This window comes from Erpetoichthys calabaricus, chromosome 5 (assembly GCF_900747795.2).
Source record: "Erpetoichthys calabaricus chromosome 5, fErpCal1.3, whole genome shotgun sequence".
Classification (NCBI taxonomy): domain Eukaryota; kingdom Metazoa; phylum Chordata; class Cladistia; order Polypteriformes; family Polypteridae; genus Erpetoichthys; species Erpetoichthys calabaricus.
Window position 1 is genome coordinate 25,810,016 of NC_041398.2, and position 23,682 is coordinate 25,833,697.

At 37.9% G+C, this 23,682-nt stretch overlaps 1 protein-coding gene across 1 annotated transcript; it reads right to left on the reverse strand.

Moving 5' to 3' along the window:
- Positions 1 to 474: 474 nt before the first annotated feature.
- LOC114651556 (C-type lectin domain family 3 member A-like) lies at positions 475 to 23,053 on the reverse strand. Its single transcript, XM_051928510.1, has 5 exons — positions 23,044 to 23,053; positions 22,368 to 22,736; positions 22,123 to 22,268; positions 19,901 to 20,028; positions 475 to 744 (listed from the first exon to the last, which is right to left on the reverse strand). Exons 1-5 carry the CDS (start codon positions 23,051 to 23,053, stop codon positions 594 to 596), a joined length of 804 nt encoding a protein of 267 aa, XP_051784470.1. The 3' UTR covers positions 475 to 593.
- Positions 23,054 to 23,682: the final 629 nt, after the last annotated feature.

A 23,682-nucleotide genomic window follows, 5' to 3' on the forward strand; every position in this document is an offset into this window, starting at 1 on the left:
GCAAGTAAAATATGAAAATAAATTTAATTCTCAAATTCTGGAAAACTTTCTAATCATCTGGATATTTATGCACAGAAATGTATTTGGTGGTAAATACTGTGGCATTTGTTAGTGAAATAAATATAAGAAAAGCACAGATCTATAAAATGTTAGTCTTCCTAAATGCTGAAAGGGTTTCACTATGGCATGTATATGATATACAATAAAAATTGCGATAGTTGTTGTCTCATATGGAAATAAAGGTTTATCATTTCACTCATTTTCTAATCTGCTTATCCAGTACGGGGGAACATTGCCAATCCCATCACTGTGCACAAGATGGCAGCAACACAAATATTAAAAAAATATGACAGCTTTTCACTTTATAAACTACACAGAATTTGCTGTCCACTCAAGGCCTACTCAGAACATGACAAGGTGAGGTAACCTACTTGAGCATGGGAAAAGCGCTATATAAATAAAATGTATTATTATTATTATTATTATTATTACTCCCTGCACAAGCTATCAGCTGCATGATTTACTGCTGAAGTGATTGTCATAATGTTTGAAGACAGTAGCTCCGTCATATTGCTGATACTTCTGATAGCAGTTTAAATAGGAAGCAGAGTTGCAATGGCCTCACAGATCCTTCTTGCTTCAGTTACACATGGGAAGTCATGCCAACGTTTCCACTGAGATATTAACCACATCTGCACACAGTTTTCTTTTTGGCCACCATTAGGCTCAGTTCTCTCCCAGAACCTGAAATAAAAGAGGAGACATCAGTCCTGCGCCTTATCTGACCAAACAAATATTTCATGTACATTAATACACATATATAATCCACATGTATCCACATGAGGTTGGCCATGTGAATCATGACAAAAGTTTGTTGCAAAGGTCAGTATATGGAGTATGAAGTTACAGCCCACCGCAGGGCACGCACACACTAGGGACAATTTAGGATCGCCAATGCAACTAACCTGCATGTCTTTGGACTGTGGGAGGAAACCCATGCAGACACTCCACACCGGGAGGACCCGGGAAATGAACCCGGGTCTCCTGCGAGGTAACTGTGAGGCAGCAGCACTACCCATTGCGCCACCTGACAATACCAGGCTGTTGAAATTAAAATATTCTCATTTTTAAAAAATTACTTGGAAAAAAGTTCTATTGTGTGTAACATTATTTAATGTACAGTACTTATGGTACTAGGGTGTTGTACCGTGTTAGCCATTATGAATGTAGAGAAAAACCAAGCAAAATGTCACCTTTTATTGGCTACAATATGCAATCTTTTGAGGCAACTCAGGCCCCTTATTCAGGCAAGATATATAACCAAGTTATATAATTTTTTAGGAAAGCTTGCATATTGTAATCTTTTTAGTTAGCCAATAAAAGGTGTCATTTTGCTTGGCTTTTCTCTACAGTACTTATGGGAAAGAGTTTGCTAGAATTTCACCTGAAATTGTGTTTACTATACAGTATGTTATGACTCCATTCCAGTAAATGTGCATTTAGGATTGGAGCGTAACTGCTGTTGCTTTAAATGATTAGGATTAGGTGAGTTTGACTAAAACACACAGGATACTATTATATATTATTATTTATAAAAGAAACCAGAAAACACAGAAAATCATTAGAACATTAAACCAATTGTGAAGAGTACAGGCCATTCAAGGGAAAAATCTATTCATGGAGATTGTCCAAAATGCCATCAATCTGAGATTTGAAGGCCCTGCTATCTAGCATACTATCTGATCATTTATTCAACGTATGTATATTGTTCTTTGTGTAAAGAAAAACTTCCTAACATTTGTATGAAATCTGCCTTTAACAAGTTTTCAACTGTGTCCCCGTGTTCTTGATGAACTCATTTTAAAATAACAGTCTTGATCCACTGGACTAATTCCCTTCATAATTTTAAACACTTCTATCATGTCACCTGTAAATCTTCATTTGCTTGAACTGAAATGGTTTAACTCCTTCAATATCTCCTTAAAGCTCCTACCTCTCAGTCCTGACTCAGATGGCTCTTTCTTCTCTGGACTTTCTCTAGTGTTGCTATATTTCATTTTAATTATTCATGAACCTATAGTTCTGGAGATGGGTATTAACACTACAGTATAACAGAAGACATAGAAAGCTGCGTGGGTGAATGAGAAATCACCTGTATATATACTTTTTTGATGGCGTGTTGTCCATCTTAAAAATTATAATTGTAATGACAGGTCAACCCAGGTGGATTTAGAACAATATTATTAAAGTTACAGAGCTCATACAGCTGTCATGATTGCATATACTTTCAGCCAGCTGTAGCCTAATATATGGACCAGCTTTAATTACAACACTGACAAAAATTAAACCCAGTGTAAATGATATGGAATGAAGCTCACAGGAAAGAACACCACAAACCTGAGAGGCTTCTAGAGGAGCGCCATCCTGAGATTCATGCTAAGGTATGTCACATTATCTAGGTGGCGACTTGCCTGACACCAATACCGTTACCTCTAGCTCTTGTTCACCCGGCTAATACTAATGTATCGAGTGCGAGTGAGGAAAACGTGACACACACACACACAGGATTTTGTTATTACCAGGTTTATCCCTTTACAAGTTGCTTAAGAAACAGATTTGGGCAGCTTTGAAAGTGCAATCAGATGTGCTGAGCTTCAGAAGTAAGTTGTAACTGTTTAGCTTGTAGTATTATGCATTTGTTGCAGCAGATGAAATTGCTTTTAAGGCAGTGTCCTACATAGTCCTGGTAAAGGAATGGAAGCTTTGCAATCCTTTTTTTGATTGAAATGAGTTCATCTACACCTGCTTGTCTGAGTATCCACCTGTTTGGTAACTAGTGAGTACAGTTCAGGGTGGCGGGTGACACCACCTCACATGCATCCACTTACACATAAAGGCACAGTGGCAGTGATGGCAACAGTCGTAGCAATTAAACATCAAGGTAAGTTTCAAACAAAGTGGCTATTTGGCTTGTCCACCATCACCGATGAAATGAGCTGCTCCATTTATTAATACTAACATAAAATGTATTTAGGATTTCAGTGCTTGAAGCACATCTCCTAATTAATATTATATGTACATGTACGTTACGGCAAGACAGCATTTCTTTACCAGTGAATTCGAATCTGCAAACACTAAATTTGTGTTATTCATTTGGTTTTTCAGGGCAAACTAACGTTTACAAATATAACCCCTAAAATGTAAAGAACGCAGAAGCACTTATATCACATATTAGAATGTTGTGTTACTGATTGTAACGCAGTCTCTCTGGATTAAGTAATTACAGGTAACTTTTGTAATTGTGGATTTGCATAAAGGCTAAGCAATAACAAAGTCTGACCACTTATGTGAGACACTTTAGAAACAGCATAGCAAAGGCTCTTTTACAAGAGTTCTGAAATACTGGATTAGTGTAAAAATGGACTCCTCTCGTTAAATGTTACTCTTTAGTGAGCTGTTAACAAGCTAATGATCTAAACATAAATCTTACAATATCAGATGTTGCAGACCTAACAAAGGGATTCTCTGACAAATATTTTGTTACAAAAACAGCTTTTAAGGGTTTGTTTAAATGTAAATTTTGTACATTATTTTCGAATTCATTAATTCAACAGTACAGATAAACAATGTTTGAATTTTAATCAGTATTTTTCAGTTGCTGGAGAAAAACTATCAGAGATTAAATTTAAAATTTGCACATGGTCAGATAAATCAGTCTATATGTCCATATATCAGTCCAATATGTGCTTCCCTGCAGTGGGTTGGCACCCTGCCCGGGATTGTTTCCTGCCTTGTGCCCTGTGTTGGCTGGGATTGGCTCCCAGACCCCGTGACCCTGTGTTCAGATTCAGCGGGTTGGAAAATGGATGGATGGATATGTGCTTCCTTGTCCAGCCTTTTTGGTGAAATCTTATAGCGGGATAACTGAGGCATGTTGAGGGCCATAAAACTGTGATGACAGACCAGAGCTGCCATTTTCTGATTATGATCTTTTGGAGTAAATCCTTTCCACACCTACTCTTCAGTTTATGTTCAATGATCACTACATGTGGTTTGGCTCATTAGTGTGCATGTTAACGTGATAAGGTGCCACATGAGAGGTTGGGCATTTAATTAAAAGAAGTGGGAGTTCAGGGTGATGTTTTTAGATAGATGCAGAATTGGCCTCAGACACAGGAAGGAGAAAGTGATGGTGCGAGGAACTTCATCAGAATTGGTTGATGTTGAGAGTGGTGTTCACAGGGGCCAGTGCTAGGGCCATTGCTATTTTTAATACTAGGGGGCTTTGCCCCCTGCTCGCTTCGCTCGCCAACCCATATGTGTGGTTTTCCGGATACACACTTTTAAGATTTTTTTTTCTTTGAATTGTTGCTATTTCATTAGTTTCACTTTTATTTCAGAACTTTTGTAAAAACAATATTTGTAATCTTGCGAGTCCCAATATGCTGAATCTTTTTAATGAGGTCAGGATAGTTTTCTCTGTTTGGAATTTCAGTACAGACAAAACGATCTACATCATCAGCAGTTAATAATTTCTTTTTACAAAGTGACCAATAAATACATGTGCGGTAAACACCATTTTTGAAATTCTCAAGATTCTTTATTTGTCACATGCATAGTTATACAGGACAACATGCAGTGAAATGCATCCTGATCCGCTTATCAAAAACTGTGCAAAGTTAGAAGAATATCAGTTAGATTAACAAAAAGTCATAGATTGAAAGATAACAGTATAGTAGAACATAATAAATAAGTAAAATTATGTGAATAAAGTAGATTTAAGTGTTACGGTGCAATAGTGTAGTGATTATTGTGCAAAACCAAAGTTAGACTGGTGCATAGTTAAATGAGGCAGTTTGTTTGTTTGAGCTACTACGATGTTTACTTTCTTTTTTTATGTTTTCTAATTTTCCTACTTTCATATCCTTTAACTTTCTCCAAATGTATATAGCACCAACGTTTTTTTTTAGCCTTTCTAATTTCCCTGGTTTCATAGTCTCTAACCTGCTCTGCATGTGTTTAGCGCCAACGTTTGTAAACGTCTTTATGAAGTTCTACTTTGTCTTTTACTCATTGTCTTTTAATTCTGAGCCGGATTGGACGTGCTTTTTTTTTTCCAATTCCACTTGTTCCGGGCTGATAATTACTTTCCTTATTTTATGAATTTGCACATCGATTATTCTTTTTTGCTCTTTTTTCTCTCCAACGAATTTGAGTCTCTTTTCTCCACGCTGCTTTCTTCTTCGCTTAGATGTTGACATTTCATTTATAACGTACTGTCCTTATACGCTTAATATGTGCTGAGAGCCCTGGATCTGTGTGTGCACAAATCCTTCATAAGTCTGAATGTTTTGCTGCCCCGTTGTCCTATTTGATAGATTGTAAGTAGAGCGTGTCTTTCAAGAATTTCATGTTCTACGTCATCGCGAGACGGTCCTGGGTCTCGCGGGTCTTTTAAACGTCTTCCGAGAAGATCACATATCGTAGCCTTGCTTTTGCTTTCCAGGACAGGATTTCTTTTTATAATAGAGAGATATATATAAATGATTTAGATAAGAATATAAGTAACCAGCTTGTTAAGTTTGCAGATGATACTAATATAGCTGGATTAGCAGATAATTTAGAATCCATTACATCATTACAGAAGGACTTGGATAGCATACAGGCTTGGGCAGATTTGTGGCAGATGAAATTTAATGTCAGTAAATGTATTAAATGTATTACACATAGGAAGTAAAAATGTTAGGTTTGAATATACAAAAGGTAGTCGGAAAAGCGCAAACAAAATGTCAGGTTATATAGCACAGTGTGTGGAGTACAAGTCACAGGAGGTTCTGCTCAACCTTTCTAATGCACTGCTGAGGCCTCATCTTGAGTACTGTGTGCAGTTTTGGTCTCCAGGCTACAAAAAGGACATAGCAGCACTAGAAAAGGTCCAGAGAAGAGCGACTAGACTGATTCCAGGGCTACAAGGGTTTAATTATGAGGAAAGCTTAAAAGAGCTGAGCCTTTAGAGTTTAAGCAAAAGAAGATTAAGAGGTGACCTGACAGAAGTGTTTAAAATTATGAAGGAAATTAGTCCAGTGGATCGAGACTGTTATTTTAAATTGAGTTCATCAAGAACACAGGGACACAGTTGGAAACTTGCTAAGGGTAAATTTTGCACAAACATTAGGAAGTTTTTCTTTACATAAAGAACAATAGACACTTGGAATAAGCTACCAAGTAATGTGGTGGACGGTAAGGAACTTTAGGGACTTTCAAAAATCGATGATGTTTGTTTAGAAGAAATAAGTGGATAGGACTGGCAAGTTTTGTTGGGCTGAATGATCTGTTCTTGTCTGAAGTGTTCAAATATTCTAATGTTAGTTTAGAGGTACAGTATATTCTGTACAGATTCAAATGTGAAATAAGATATCCATCTGATTTTGACTGTTTGACTAATTTCCTTTTACTTTTAATTGACTAAAACATGGCCTGTTCTTGTCTGAAGTGTTCAAATGTTCTAATGTTCGTTTAGAGGTACAGTATATTCTGTACAGATTCAAATGTGAAATAAGATATCCATCTGATTTTGACTGTTTGACTAATTTCCTTTTACTTTTAATTGACTAAAACTGATTTACGTTTTCTTGGCAAAAATTCATTTACTTTTTGTGGACTATAACTAGACTAAAACTAACAATAATTAAATGACTAAATATGACTAAAAAATGCAATATAGTCAGAAGTCTAAGACTAAAACTAAATCAAAATTTATTGTCAAAATTAACACTGCTTTCAACCCTGCCTAGTTTCCCAGTCCTTGCCATTGAAAAAAAAAAAACCCTACAGCATAATGCTGCCACCACCTGCTTTTAGAATGGTGTTGCACAGGTGATAAGCAGTGCTTGGTTTCTACCAGATATGACACCAATCTTGATTTTATCACTCCAGAGAATCTTGTTCATTATATGCTGAGTATCCTCTAGGAACCTTTCTGTAAAATCTAAATGGGCTTCCATGTGTCTTGAGCACTTTGAGTAGTGAGAAAAGCACTATATAAATGAAAAGAATTATTATTATTATTATTATTTTACAAATGAGAGGCCTCTGTTGAGCTATTCAGTCATAAAGCATAGACCAGTGGAGTATTTCAGTGATGGTTGTGCTTCTGAAAGATTCTCCCATCTCCACACAGGTTCTCAAGAGCTCATCCTTAGTGACCATTGGGTTCTTGGTCACTTCTATTACGATGGCCCTTCACAGATAATTGCTCAAGTTGGCCAGGTGGCCAGCTCGAGGAAGAGTTGTGGATGTTCCAAACTTCTTCGATTTAAGAATAATGAAGGAAAGTATTTTCTTGGGAATCTTCAATGCTGATGGAAGTTTCTGTAGTCTTTTCCAGATCTGTGGCTTGACACAATCCTGTCACTAAGCTCTGCATGGTAATCACTTCAAATATATGACTTAGTTTTTGCTTTGCTGTGGGACCTTTTCATATCATGTCCAGTCAATGGAATTGACCAAAGGTGGACTACAAACAAGGTCTAGAAATATTTCCATTGATGATAAATTGAATGGGTTGCACCTGAGCCAAACAAGTGTCAGAGTAAAGGGTTTGAAAACTTATGTTGATGTGAGATTTCGGTTTTTTATTTTTATTAAATTAGCAACAATTTCTAAAATCCTGTATTCCACTTTGTCATTCTGGGTGTTTCTTGATATGGGGAAAAGTGAAGTTAAATGATTTTAACACAAGGCTACTACATAGCAAACTGTGTTAAAATTGTAGGGGTCTGAATACATTCTGAATCCACTATAAGTGTGTCTCATTTTGTGTGAAGACAAACAGCAGTAACCCTGCAATTGTTTACTTTAAATTACTGGGATCCCCTGTTGCTCTGCAAGCGTATTCCATTAGGTTTAACCCTTATTCTATACCAGGACCCCCCATTTCAATCACATTTCCCTTAGATAAGAATCTGAACACTGAAACTTCAACTATTGCAATATTTATAAGAAATGTGCAACAGAACAAACAAACATTACCCCTTGAAACAATCTCTATATATATTAAATCCAACATCTGTCTGTCTGTCTGTCTGTCTGAATGTCTGCTTTTCACGAGAGAACTACTGATTTAGATCAGGTTTTTTTTTCTATAATTTTCTTGAACATTCCGATTGATTTTGGGACTTCTGTCATCGCGCTAAGAATCATAGTTCACATGCAGGAGCGATATATATTCATGCTAATCCGAGACAGAGGCTGTGGGCCAAGGGAAGGGGGAAGCGTGATGTCAAGAGTGGAGATTCAGCCTGACCCTCCTCACTCACGTGCCAGCCTCCATTCGAATTGCTCTGTCTCTCGCCATGTTTTGGAGCAGACCTTGCCTCTGCTTAGCTAGCGATAACTTTGTTTTCACTGATTTTTAAAGTTTGTCCTATTTCACTACTACACTGGCGTAGCCACCGGGGATGGTGAGTTATTTTATAAATACAAGAAATTTCCGACATTGCACCAATGGGTTGCTCTCATTTTGTTTAACCATCCTTAAAAAAGACAAACTAGAGCTGGCTTAAGTTATGTTTCAAACTTAATGGAAGATGTGTTTCCACTGGATAGAGTGCTCATCACCTGCCTAATACCATCCCAACAGTGTATAGAATGTCCCCTATGGTGGGACTTTAAATTCATATATGTGTGCCTTTCAAAATGACACAATCAGTTCAGATTGTCGAAGGTGAACTCCAATCAGGGTCTTGAAACATCTAGGATAATTTAAGTAAACAGGATTCATCTGACCACAATTTAGAACACCACGAGCACGGGTCTGAACAGTTACTGTATATGAATGAAAGATTCAGTTTGTGATTTTAAATAAATTTGCAAACCTTTCTGAACACATTTTCACATTTTCATTATGTAGAGTGCAGATTGATTGGAAAAAATGGCAAATTTATGCATTTCAATATCCTCTTTAATAAAATCCCTGCGTGCGTCCAGGTGTCTGTGTGTGTGTGTCTTCTGGTGAAGTGCGCATGTGTGGGGCACGGTGTGGCGCACAATATTACTGTCACAGAAAGTTACAGGCGTTTTATGGAAATACAAACCAGTATTACTGCGAGAGGAAATTAAAGATACACAATACAGTGACGCATATTACAGCCACATACAAGTCAGTATTACTGTCAGAGAAAATTAAAGGCATATTACCGATGCGCACGCCTGTATTACCGCCAGGGAAAAGTAAAGGTATATTACGAACGTACAAGCCAGCGGACGTACAAGACAGTATTACTGCCACAGAAAATTAAAGACACACAATACACGGCGGCAGCCCACGAAGAATGGTCAGCTCAGCAAGTAAACATCAACAAAAGAAAGGCTGAAAGAAAGAAAAATACGACCAACAAAAAGAATGAGGTCAAAGTCATTTAATATAGACTATTCCTACTAATGTTTATGCACTACTGTTCTAGCGCCCGTTATTGTAATGGGCTAAATGACTAGTATAGTATATTTATTTATCTGTTTCTTTTTATAAAGAACTTTTGAATTAAAAGGGCTGTTTACATCTATCTATCTATCTATCTATCTATCTATCTATCTATCTATCTATCTATCTATCTATCTATCTATCTATCTATCTATCTATCTATCTATCTATCTATCGAAATTAATCAGGTCAGCTGACTCCATGAATTCTTTTAAAAAACAACTCAAAACTCATCTGTTCAGGAAGGCTTTTAGCTCTACTTGACTTTATTACCTTTCTCTCAGTTTACTTCTCTGTTAAGATGCTCATGTAACCTGTATGTGTGTATGCTGGACCATCAATTATGTTAATTATGTTGTCTGTTTTTTTTCAGAATTTACTGTCTTAATCTTCTTTATTTATTTATCTGGTTTGTACAATGCTATATACTGTATATTCTGCCATTCTTTATTATATTCTGTAAATGCCTTGAGCATGGGAAAGGCGCTATATAAATAAAATGTATTATTATCTATCTATCTATCTATCTATCTATCTATCTATCTATCTATCTATCTATCTATCTATCTATCTATCTATCTATCTATCTATCTATCTATCTATCTATCTATCTATCTATCTATCTATCATTCAATTGAGTGAGATCAACACAGATTCTCACAGTGCTGATAATCTTGGGCACTACCACCATGCAGTACCATTCCTTGGTCGTCTTCATTTTACTAATCACTCCCAGCTTTAGTTCTGATCAAGCTCTGTTTTGTCCTTGTAATGGGACCGACTGGGGTGCCACCTGGGAGTAACGAGTCACATATGGCCTCAATTGGAAAGTGGAAGGCTGTCAACCCTCCCTCAGGCAATTGCAGAGTATAGGGTAAGCTTTCTTCAGCCTCTCTATCTCTATACAGTTCAGTAATGTAATTAAATTTACTTTAATTATTGCTAGTTTGCCCAAGAAAGCCAAATACAAATCTTTAACAATATATACATTTTCATCTAACAAAGCTTTTCTTTTAGAGAGAGACTCAAAGCAATGCCTACCACTGGAAGAGTTTAGCCACTAGGTCCATATAATAGCTCATCAGTTTGTATTCAAGTCTTAAAATTTTTACTCCCTATGTGTAATACTTTATATTTAATTACATCAAATCTTCCACAAATATGATTAAACCAGTGTTTGCTGTCTGACTCCCTCAATAATAATAATAATAATAAATAATCAAGGTGCTTCACAGAGTCTCAGTAAGAACAGCTGGTATATGTAACATTGGATACATATATTTTCTGCACACTAAAACAGTTAAATACAGGACATGCAAAGTAATAAATAGAATAAAGACAATAAACCAGAGTAAATACAAAATTCAATACAAAATAAAACCCTGAACAAATAACATAATTAATAATATAACACATACAAATTATCCTGATCATCTGGACAGAGAGGTAAACTGAAAGAAGGGACAGAATGTTAAGTTCAGTTACAAGTCTTCCTGAAGAGATGAGTTTTAAGTTGTTTTTTAAAAGAATGAATTGCATCAGCTGATCTAATTAATTCGGGAGGTTATTTCAAATGTCAGGGTGCCATACATCTTATGGCCCTGTCATCCAGAGTGCAGGTTAGTGTGGGAGAGAAGAAGATGGACAGAATCAGAGGACCTTAGTGGGTGAACAGGAGTAGAGTGATGGAGAAGGTCACTGATGTAGGCCAGTGTGAGGCCATTTAAAGCTTTGTAGGTTATTAATAGAATTTTATATTCAATCCTGTAAGACACGGGGAGCCAGTGAAGGTGAAGTAGGATTGGTGTGATGTGCTCACTGTTGTTAGTTCACGTAAAGACTCTTGCAGCAGAGTTTTGAATTAACTGGAGCTGTGATATAAGATTAAAAGGGGCACCTGCCAGTATTGAGATACAATAATCGCAGCTGTGATGTGCCCTGAAACCAGACTGAAAGGGTTCTATTAATTTTTAGAAGTTAAGTAATTGGTGAGTTGAGAGGCTACAACACACTCGAGAACTTTTGACAGAAAAGATGAGAAGTAGGCTGAAAATTGTTAAGATTGTCAGCATCTAGACCAGATGATTTTAACACTGAGGTTACAGAAGTGATTTTAAAAGTGGCTGGCACAAAGCTGGTGTCATGGGATGTATTTATTATTGTTGTAACAGATTATGGCATGAAGACAGGATTTAAGAAGTGTGGTGGGGATGGGGTCCAGTACACAGGTAGTCGGCCTCATCTTACAAAGCAGGTCATTAACAAATGCAGGTGTGACTGGTGAAAATTTAAAAAAGGAGCTGGATGGAGTGGGAAGACAGGGCAAGATATACATGGATGATGGATTTATGTTTGTTGAATTATTTAGATTTTTAATTTCATTATGGAAAAAGTCGAGGAATTTTTCACAAACCTCAGTAGCAGAGGTAATTTGGGTTATCATGTTGTCTTTAATTAGTTGTGTTAGTGAATTAAAGGAGTGGATGAATGAGAACTACTTGTCTTTAAACACCGATAAAACAGAGATGTTAATTGTTGGAGGGAATGACGCTGATCACAACAATATTTTGTCATCATTTAACTCAGTTGGAATCCCCATTAATTTTACTGAATCAGCCCGCAATCTAGAAGTTATCTTTGACTCTAGCATGTCATTTAAAGTGCATATTACAAAGTTGTCCAAAACATGGTTCTTCTGTCTTAAAAATGTTAGGAAATTAAGGAGCTTACTAAATAAACAGGATTCTGAGAAATTAATTCATGCATTTATTTCTAGTAGGATTGATTACTGCAATGCAGTGTTAAGTTTAGGGCAGATTTCAAAATCCTCCTTTTAACATATAAAGCATTAAATGGCCAAGGTCCAGCTTACTTGTCTGAACTTATCATGACTTATAAACCAGAGCACACATTAAGCTCTCAAGATGCCGGTCTGCTTATGATTCCAAGGATTAATAAAATAACAGTGGGAGGTCGAGCTTTTAGTTACAGGGCCCCTAAACTGTAGAATGGTGTGCCTGCTACTATAAGAGATGCCCCTTTGGTCTCAGCTTTTAAATCCCGGCTGAAAACTCACTACTTCAGTTTAGCATATCCTGACTAGAGCTGCTGATTAACTGTACAGACTGCATCTCTGTTGTTAGTCATTAGCACTAAAACATAAGTAACATGATAGTTATAATTGGATACTAACCCTCACCTATTCTGTTTCTCTTCTCGGTATTCAAATGTGGCACTTGGTGCCACGGCCCACCTGCCAAGTTGTTTTGCCTGCCTAAGGTAAAGTCATCCCTGATGAAGGATCGCAGGAATCATGGGAAAGAGGGGTCCTTTCATCGGATTGGCTGGCCCAGCGCTGTTTCAGCCGTGGAGTGGCCAAATGGGGGAGGCAGCTTGATGGATGAGGTCTCCAGGATTCTAAACAAATCCCTATCATATTATGTGATATCATCTACTGTTAAATTCTGCTCTGTACTTCTAAAATTTTATTTTTATACTGTATTGAGGGTTTGTTCTTTTCTGTGTATTGTATTGTATTGTATTGTATTGTATTGTATTGTATTGTATTGCATTGTATTGTATTGTATTGACCCCCTTCTTTTGACACCCACTGCATGCCCAACCTACCTGGAAAGGGGTCTCTCTTTGAACTGCCTTTCCCAAGGTTTCTTCCATTTTTTCCCTACAAGGCTTTTTTTTTGAGAGTTTTTCCTTGAGAGTCAAGGCTGGGGGGCTATCAAGAGGCAGGGCCTGTTAAAGCCCATTGCGGCACTTCTTGTGTGATTTTGGGCTATCCATATTACTAACCGAGAATGGTAAACCAGATGGCATGGACGCAGGTACATGGCGATGGGACCATGAGACATACTGCACAGGCGCGTACAGCGCATGTCTCATAAACCGCAAGCGAAGTCGTATCCACAGCGAACGAAGGAGTCACAGCCCAAAAACGAAAGAGCTCAACTGACGTGAATGAGAAATGAAGTAACAACGTGCACATAGCTAACAACTAACGACACAGCCACACAAAAAAGAGGATTCTGCGCTGCAGCCCAGATTCAAACGGAAGACGCTACGGAGGCCCCACAGGTCCACAAAGATAGTACGGAAGGCGCAGGTGTCACCGCCATATTGTGAGTGGCACTACTGTGGAGTGAAGTTACGAATAATGTGCTGCTTGGGATTGTACCAAAAACGAAAGAGCTCAACTGACGTGAATGACAAATGAAGCAACAACGCTCCCATAGCTAACGACTAACGACACAGCCACACAAAAAAGAGGATTCTGCGCTGCAGCCCAGATTCAAACAGAAGAGGCTACGGAGGCCCCACAGGTCCACAAAGATAGTACGGAAGGCGCAGGCATCACCGCCATATTGTGAGTGGCACTACTGCGGAGTGAAGTTAGGAATGATGTACTGCTTGGGATTGTACAAACCGCTGAATGCTTTACACCAAATTCAAACACAATACAGCTCAACTAACACACGGCCCCAGAGAACGGCCACAGAACAAACAAACACAACAGGATTCGGTGCCCCGCCCAAAGTCAAACAGGAGAGAGTACAGATACAGATCAACGATACAAACACGAGCTCACCTGGATAAGATCAATGGCAAAGCGGGCACAGCTCCAAAACGAACGAGCTCGACTAATGTATTTCAGGATACCCAACGCCGGGGGTAGGCGAGCGAAGCGAGCAGGGGGCGGAGTCCCCTTGTACAAAAATAAATGGTATTGTATTGTACTTTCTATTGTTCTGCCATAATGTGTGTTCTTGGCTACAGTTAGTGCATCTCTGTAACCCTTTGATGTTCAGAGAAAGCCTGGATGTGTACAGTGAGGCCAGTGCTAAGTGACATTCTCTCAAGGCGTCGGCCAACTGCTTTCATAGACCATAATTCTGAGTTGTGCCATGAAAGTGAACACTTAAAGGGACCCTCCCTATATTTTAAAGGAGTGATGAATGAAAGGCTGAGTTATTGTAGTCAACAAGACTATCTAGTGTAGATGGAGTAGGAGAAGACAGAAAAAGATCAGAAATGGATCCAACAAGGATAGAGAGACAGATATTTTTAAGGCTTCTGAAAAAAAATTGACATTTACAAGTAAGAGGAGGGAAATGTAATGAGACAGTGAAAAATACTGCTTTATGATCAGAGAGTCCCAAATCAGGGCTATAATTGTTGTTGACAGATAAGCCAGATGTGCAGATCAGGTCTATTATATGACCACCAGAGTGGGTAGGAAAATCAACAGGTTGCACCAAGTCAAAACAGTCTAGTAAGGGCAGGAATTCTTTGCTTATTTTACATGTAGGAATATATCAATACAAATGTTGAAATTGCCAAGAAGAATGACCATCTGGGAAAAGGAACTTAAGTGGGTTAATAGTTCAGTCAAATCAGGTAAGAAAGACCCATCGTATTTTGGGGGATTTCTAGTTTATTATTAGATTATTAGTTTAAGAACTAATCCCAATTGGCAATGGACAGTCAGTTGGTATTCTCTTGATGTTTAGCTCAGATGTAACAATTACGGTGACTTTTCTACCTTGTCTTGAGCTGTGTGCCTCTGCGATGTTGTCACCTCCATAAGAGGCATACATTTGTTTGGTTTTTGCCAAGTTTCTGTTAAGCATAGCATATCAAGTTTTGGAGTCTGTAATGAGTTTTGATAGCACCACTGCTTTGCCATGATGCAATGTAATCTGCCTGTCCTATCCTCCGTACAGACTATGTACTCTGTCAGACAGATAAATGTTTTTCTTTGTCTTCTTTTGGCTGCTCCCATTTAGGGGTCACCACAGTGGATCATCCGTCTCCATCTATCCTTGTCTTTTACATCATTTTCTGCCACACTGACTGCCTTCATGTCTTCTCTTTGGCCTTCCTTCTTTCCTCTTGCCTGGCGGTTTCATCCTCAACATTCTTTTCCCAATGAACTTCTAATATCCCCTCTGAACGTGCCCAGAACATCTAATTTCCAGCTTTGCCTCCTGCCTTTTTGTCAGTATTACTGTCTCCAAACCATACAACATAACTGGCCTCACTACTGTTTTATAGACCATCCCTTTCACTCTTGCAGGTACTATTCTATTGCAAATCACTCTTCTCTGCTCAGCCCACCCTGCCTGCACTCTCTTCTTCAGCTCTCTGTCACATTTTCTGTTGCTTTGAACTGTTGAACTCAATTATTTAAATTCATCTTCCTTCACCACCTCTGCTCTTTGCAGTCACACCCTTCTACCACCTTGTCTCTCATTCATACACGTGTACTATGTGTTACTCCTACTGACTTTCATTCCCCTTCTCTCCAGTGTGCACCTCCAACTCTCCAGGTTCATCTCAACCTCTTGTCTACTCTCACTACAGATCACATTGTCATCTGTGAACATCATAGTATGTCTTTCTTTTACCAAAAATGTATAGACAGTTGCTTCTTTGTTCATTTATTTACATTAAATGAGATAGAATAAGATAAAACACAATAAATCCATCCATCCATTTTCCAACCCGCTGAATCCGAACACAGGGTCACGGGGGTCTGCTGGAGCCAATCCCAGCCAACACAGGGCACAAGGCAGGAACCAATCCTGGGCAGGGTGCCAACCCACCGCAGAACACAATAAATGGCTTTATATAAATTATGTAAATATTATACCACTTTAAATAAATTATTATGGCACAGTAATAATTATGTCTAATTAATAAATTCAGAAATGTAAGGACAGAAAAGTATACTTTAGAAAATAACCTAATTGTTAACCTCACAAGAATAGTTAATTACTTGAACAAAATATGTGCAAAATGGAGGATAAGTGAAAGGAACACATATTTGTTATGCTTCCACAATCAAAGAAGAATCAGTGGCAGTGGATTGTAACAGTACAGAAAAATACAAAGTACATCCACTAGATGGTGCTGCCAATCTGAGCTTGGTATTGTCTGCAAACTTAACCATCTTGTACTTATTTTCCTATCCACATCATTTATATATCTATTATCTATTAGAAAAAAAAATCTTGGGACAAGTCTTTTCCGGCAATGAGACCTGATCTTTTGAAAAGAGACACTTTCAGCGTCCCACGACACGGGCAAGTCACGTCATACTTACAACCTTTGTTTGATACACATGCAGAGCAGGTTAGAGATAAAGGAAGTAGGAAAATTCAAAAGTCTCAAAAAAATTAGAATAAAGATCACATTAGCGTAAACAAATGGAAAATATTACTCAGTGAAATAATGGAAAAGCGAAAAGAGATTGCATAGTGTTTGACGACAAAAGGACATGTGCTATACAGGCTTTTAAACCTTCGAAGCACCACACAAACGTGGCACGGCAGCTGCAGTAAGCTAGTAGCAATCCAGCAGCTGATTGAGCAAAGAGGAGGTAAAAAAAAACAACTGTTATTTGTTTCCCATTGTATCACTGTTTAAGAGGGGTTTCAGCCTACCTTTTCACAACGATGCATACCGCTGGCGGGGGGTGGGGGTTGGGGAGAAATAGGTGAGCGAAGTGCAGATCACACGGGACGGTAGCAGCAGCAAGGCAGCAGCTGATTGAGCAAAGAGGAGGTAAAAAAACAACTGTCACTTGTTTCCCATTGTATCACCGTTTAAGAGGGGTTTTGGAGGAGCGACCGCATCTCCTTGGGGTGCATTCAGCCCCCCTCTTCACAATGTGCAAAATGCTGTCGGGGGGGGGGTGGGGAGGAGGGGATGACGAGTGAATTGAGCAGGGGGCAAAGCTCCCTAGTATATATATATATATATATATATATATATATATATATATATATATATATATATATATATATTAAAAATAGTAGCAGCCCTAGCACTGACCCCTGTGCGACACTACCACATTTAATATCATCTAATTGTGATAAATAGCCCCCCATTTGACCTCCTAAAAATCTAAATTGGGATGGATGAGCAGAAAATACATTTTAAAACTATGTTATGGGGTTATACATCGCTCTCTGCACAAAACTGGGTTTGTAAGTAAAATATTGTAGTAATCAGCAGACTTCTTTTAACAGGTTAGGTGGGATGCAAGCTGTAAGCAAGTGCATCACACACTGGGTGAAGTGAGATGCTGACAATTAGAGTGGAAATGGAAGAGTGTCCTTTTAATCAGAAGGATTTGAGAAAGAGGGCAGAGAATATTTGATGAAAAAGTAAAAATAAGGGCTCCATGCAGGCATTAATGCTTGCCTTGGTCTCTGTAATAGTGAACAATATGACAATGTGGATAGCAAAAACTGATAAATATTGCTAATTCTGGGATATGGTGTGGAAGAACACTACTTTACCCTCAAAGTGATGTACTTCTGCCTTCCGTGCTCTTAACTACCTAGAGCAAGGGTGTCAAACTCCGGCCCTCGAGGGCTGCAGTGACTGTAGGTTTTCATTCTAACTATCTTCTTCATTAGTGACCAGTTTTTGCTGCTAATTAATTTCTTTTGCCTTTGTTTTAATTGACTTGACTCAGACCCCTTAGTTGTCTCTTTTTCCCTAATTACCAGCCAAACAATAATGAGACAGAAAATGAGCCGCCACATAACCAGCTCACCTGTGCCCATCACACAATATCTGAAAATAAAGAAGGGTGAAGGTCTTAATAAGGTTGATCTCTCAGGTCAACAAAACATTTTGATGGTGTTCTTAGAAAAAACAGAAAATCAACAGTTTTGGAAATGTCTGCTGTGGCAGAATGAGAGCAGCAATATGCAGTGGAATTAAATAACGGGTTTAATTAACAGCAAGAATCAGCTTCTCATTAAGAGATTGGTTGGAGTGAAATTGGTTGGAGTTTTAAATCCCAGTTTAGCTGGTCATCTGTTGGCTCGTTTCACGTCTCATTCCTGTTTGGCTATCATTTAATGAAGAAAAGAAACAATTGAGAGGACTGAATCCTTAAAAACATGGCTATTAAAATGAAAGGAACAGAAGTTAATTAGCAGTGAAAACAGGTCACTGATTAGGAAGGGATAGAATGGAAACCTGCGGCCACTGCGGCACTCCAGGCCTGGAGTTCGACACCCCTGAGTAGACCCACAGCACTGATCTATAGCAGAATGGAAAATTGGATCACAGCACACAATTACTTTAAGCAGCATGATAAAACAGCCATTTTAACATTTCTCCCACAGCGTCTACAAGTGTATGTGTTTTGAAAAGCAACTGTTTTGTCTGATGCCAGTCAGAAGTACATGGTGGTACGGTTGGGTAGGTACATGGTGGCATAGGTTTTGTTTATAGATTGCATATTGATTTCTGAAGTGTGTCATCTAATTAAAATGTAAATATCCTCCATAGCTAATTTATTGTATAGATAGATAGATACTTTATTAATCCCAAGGGGAAATTCACATCGTATATACTATAACAGTGTTTCCCAACCTCAGTCCTGGGGGCACACTGTGGCTTTAGGTTTTTGTTCCAACCAGCTTCTGTTTCCCAAGTTCTGTGTTTTGGGAACAATATAGAAATTAGAAAAACAAGTTTGGTTAAAAAAAAAATTTAAATGTACCAAGCAGTTATATGGGAATAATGCGTTTTTTTCTTTTTTAACAATATTTTCATCTGGATTTTCATTCTACTTTTTTTAGGTGTTCTAATTGTTTAATTAATCCATTATTTACTAATTAGTGGGTCTGACGCTAAAGTACCTACAGCCTTTGATTATTCAGTGTTGTTTGCCTGGGTGTCTGCTCTGCTCGTTTTTAGTTGTCATTAATACGATACAATGAAGAGGGAAAAACTGCACAGAGAAAGGGCAAAATATAATGATATCAACAAAAGAGAGTTAAGCATTTAAATCTATAGCAAAAATAGAAAGATTTGTAAATGTCTTATAAATGTAAAAATCATGCTGCTCTGCTTTTCTGAATGTAGAATAAAAGAAAAATTATCCCAGCTAATTAAATGAGATCAGTGTTATCAGGTGTTGTCACTGATTAGGAATCTGGTTGGGACAAAAACCTGCAGCCACAAGGGGGGCCACAGGACTGAGTTTGGGAAACATTGTACTATAACAGCAGAGGAAGATCTCCGTTGCTCTTTTAAGTTCTGCTTATTATTACAGAAACAAAAATTGCATCCATGATTACATGTTTAGTGCCAGCACTGCTGGTAGGATTTGGGGAAAGAGTCAGTAAATTTGAAACCATCGGTCAGCAGTTTATATTTGATAACAAATAATATGCTTTTTATCTAAGAATATGCTAGAAGGACACTACTAATTATCATATTCATTCATCTGTAAAATGTTGAGATGATAAAGAGTTAGAGTTCATCTTAAAAAAAGAGGGAAACTTATCCTGAGGTGTCACCCTTTGTTCTTGCCTAATTCTGTTTTGCTGCAGGTTTTAATTTAAGCAAGAAGTCCCAGTATGAAAGGAGTTTCCTTACCTGTATTTTGGGTCTAGAGGTCTGCTGTCCACCCAGACAAACTGGCCTTCTTTCTCCAGATCAGTTAGGCCAATCCAATAACCATAGTTTTCACCTGTCAGGATATTAGCTTTATCTTCTAAAAAATTCTGATATAGAATAAAAAATCAGTGAGGTTTTCATACAGTTCAACTCAATCAGTAGTTCATGGATAGGTTTGCATGATAGTCATAATATAGAAAAATTGAATTATCATTTATTATCTTAGCAAAATTCAATTATTTTCTCCCTATGTTTGTTAAATCATTAATTATTGACTAAGTGGAAGAGGTTAAAGCACGTTGTCTGAAATAAAATTTCTGAATACAAGCCCTGAATTTGGTTAAAAAAATCCAAATCTAAACCAATGCCAAAGAAGAAGGAGAATTATACTTGAAATCAAACACTAAAAAAACAGACATTAGAATTGTCTAGAATTGCATTAGAATTTCTAGTTATAATCTAGCAGAAAGTTAAAACTAACATTTATTTGGGCTTCAGTAAAATTGGGTGTATATCCTCCTGCAAATACAAAAAACTGGCAATTTTTATACAAATTGGAGGAATAATGGCTCACCTAATTAATTATTAATTTTAAAAAATAAATTAAAAAAACAACTTGGCCAGAAAGAGAACTCTGTATATTATTTGGTGTGCTAAAATACTTTTAAAATGATTTTCCTCTGCTTTTTTTCTCTCCATGAAAAAACTGAAGAGCAAATTACAACTGGCTTTTTGTACTAATTGATCAAGAGTACTCTTGTTATCTGTTACACATCTCCTAGTCCTGCACTCAAAGATCCAGATCAGCCATATACAGATATTCCTGCTTTTGCATAGCCCCTGAAAGACTTGTGCCAGCTATGATGTAGCACTGAGTTGATGAACTCTGTGGTTCCTCTTGTGATGCTCTTTTAAAATCCTGTGCAGTTGTTCTGAAATTTTAATCAACTGTATAATAAAGTGCTGTCCATTAAAATTGTAACATTAGCACATATGAAAAGGATATGTTTGAGATACACCGCCTGGACTTTCTCACAGTAGTATAAAATGAGCCTGCAAAGGGAACCTTATTGAGTGAATGCTGGCAGTTAGTGTATTCTTAGGGACCAAACATGCCATGGTGAGGAGGACGATAGCCATATAGTACAGCCAACTCTCAGACTTTTGTGGGGATATAGCAAGGTAGATTATCCTTCTGGGACATCCAACATGAATGCAATGATGAGGGTATGGTGTTAGTGGGGAGATTAGGGACCCACTGAAGTCAAATGAATGGGAGGACAAACTTCACTTATGTACAGTAGTGCTGGACCAAACAGCCACATCACAGACTCTGGCCAAACACTAGGGGTATGTCACATGCCAGATAGTGCCTGTACGTGCTGTTTAATGCTGCTTGCAGCAGAATGACCTTCTTACTTATCATTCATTGCTTCAGATACCCTTGACCCTTAACTACAAACATCTGCAACTGCAGTGGATTCAAAAATGCCACCTGTGGCAGGATGACTGGCATCACATAGTGTTTTCAGATATTTCTTGGTTCAATTTACTTCACCATCATGGACAAATCTGAGTTTGGAGGCATTGCAGTGAAAGGCAAGAATTTTGCAGCACCATACAAACCCAGAATCAGGTGTTACGATGGGGAGTGCCATTTGTTAGCACACTCATTCCCACCTCATACACATTGCTGGCACATTTACCAGCCAGCAATATATCAAAGAGGTGTTAGAGGCTGAGGTGTTGTCCTCTCTGCAGTGCTGTCTTGGTGCCATATTTTAACAGAAACCACATGATGTACCATCTAGCACTTCTTCCTTGGCCTGCACATTGTCCCTATATTACCCTCATTGAGCACATTTGAGGTACAGTTGGATGATGACTGGAGTACAACTGAAGTTTTGGCTTTTATATAGGCTGCAAGGCAAGCCATTCCACAAACACTCATCCAGCATCTATCCTGTCCATGCCATGTAGAAGCTGTTATTTCTGCCTGTAATGGATACACCAAATAATGATTATTGTGCGTTCTGCATGCATGACTGGGCTATACTACTGATCACGTAAACCTTGTACCATAAATAATCTGCCATGTAATATCGCTTTGACATCTCCCATGTTTCCTAATACTGAATCTTCACAAAAGAAAGAACTTTTCAAAATAGCTATATGCAAGTTCACCAGGATAAAGGGTGTACCTCCTCCTCCATACTTTCTATGATCACCAAGTGTCCTCCCATACTCATGCACTGTTCTTGGCTCAACTGCCAGGTCTTTATATCGGTGGAGAAAAAATAACACTTGAGATCAAAAAGCAACCAGCCTTCTGGACATGAAACATTTTCTGCAACAACAACAAAAAAAAACAAAAGATCATATAAAATGAGGAAGTAGGTTAAACTAGAGAACTCAAAGTATACTCACGCTACAGTAAATCACTTACCCCGAGTCATATTTATAACAGGATTATTGCATTTCTTTAATTTTCTGTTCCATGCCAGAAGCTCAGCATGGTCCTTTTTTAGAATTTCACATTGAGATTGTAATGTAGCATGACTTTTCATTAGAGCACTGTGATTTCTTGTCCAATGAATCTCTAAGGTAGCACGACTTTCCTGCAGAGCACTGTAGTTTCTTAAACACTGAGTCTCTAAGGCAGCTTGACTTTCCACCAGAGCACTGTAGTTTTTTGTGTATTGAGATTGTAGGATAGCATGAGTCTTCAACAGAGTACTGTAGTTGCTGGTCAAGTTGTAATATGCATTTTTTATCTCTTCTAGGTCTTGCTGCTTGTCATTAAGCTTTGAGAAATCTGAAAAAAAAATGAGTTATTTAATACCATCAGTAATACAAAGTAATATATCATTTAGACATCAATCAAGATACTATCAGTTTTAGATTGAAAAAAACCTGGATAATTCATACAGCTTGAAGGTAGTCTGACTTAGGAGAATAAAGGTGAGACTGCCCACCGAAAACAGAATCACATCACATCAGTCTTAGCTTCTCTTCACTGGCTTCCTGTTCACTACAGGATTGTGTTTGAAGTTTTACTGTTTGTTTTTATGTCCCTGAATGGTTTAGCCCCCTTTTATCTTATTGACTTCTTGCACCCTTACTTTCCTTCATGATCACTGAGGTTCTCTGACCAGACCCTATTGGTTGTGCCCAATTCTAGACTTAAGCTTAGAGGGGACAGTGCTTTTTCAGTAGCTGCCCCTAAGCTTCGGAATAGTCTGCCTTTTTATATTACATCAGCACCAACTTTAGTCACTTTTATATCCCGTCTTAAAGGCTATCTTTTTTGCCTTAGCTTTTTAGATTTTTATGTATTTATTTTTGGTGAATTTATTTACTATCTATCTATCTATCTATCTATCTATCTATCTATCTATCTATCTATCTATCTATCTATCTATCTATCTATCTATCTATCTATCTATCTATCTATCGGTGTATTTATGGAAGCTGCACAGCAATTTGGTCGACTTCTGTTGTTTTAAATGTGCTCCATAAATAAAATTGACTTCACTTGACTGACTGCACCACACCCAAGTTATTCATTTAACTGATCACAGTGAAAAAAAAATGTAAGAAATTTAACTTCTATCCTTAACACTATCCTTTAGGAAACCTTGGTACACAAAAAAGCAAAAAACAGTAAATACTTTTCATGCCAGTCATCAGCCAAATGAAGGTAATGTCAGTCAGTCAGTACCTAACCCGCTATATCCTAACACAGGGTCACAGGAGTCTGC

Excerpts from the sequence above, each read along its gene's own strand:
- LOC114651556 (XM_051928510.1), bottom strand. Across the intron at positions 22,269-22,367 it reads TGTTATAAATATGACTCGGG|AAAATGTTTCATGTCCAGAA; the intron begins GTAAGTGATTTA and ends TTGTTGTTGCAG. Across the intron at positions 745-19,900 it reads CCTCTAGACCCAAAATACAG|GTTCTGGGAGAGAACTGAGC; the intron begins GTAAGGAAACTC and ends CTTTTATTTCAG.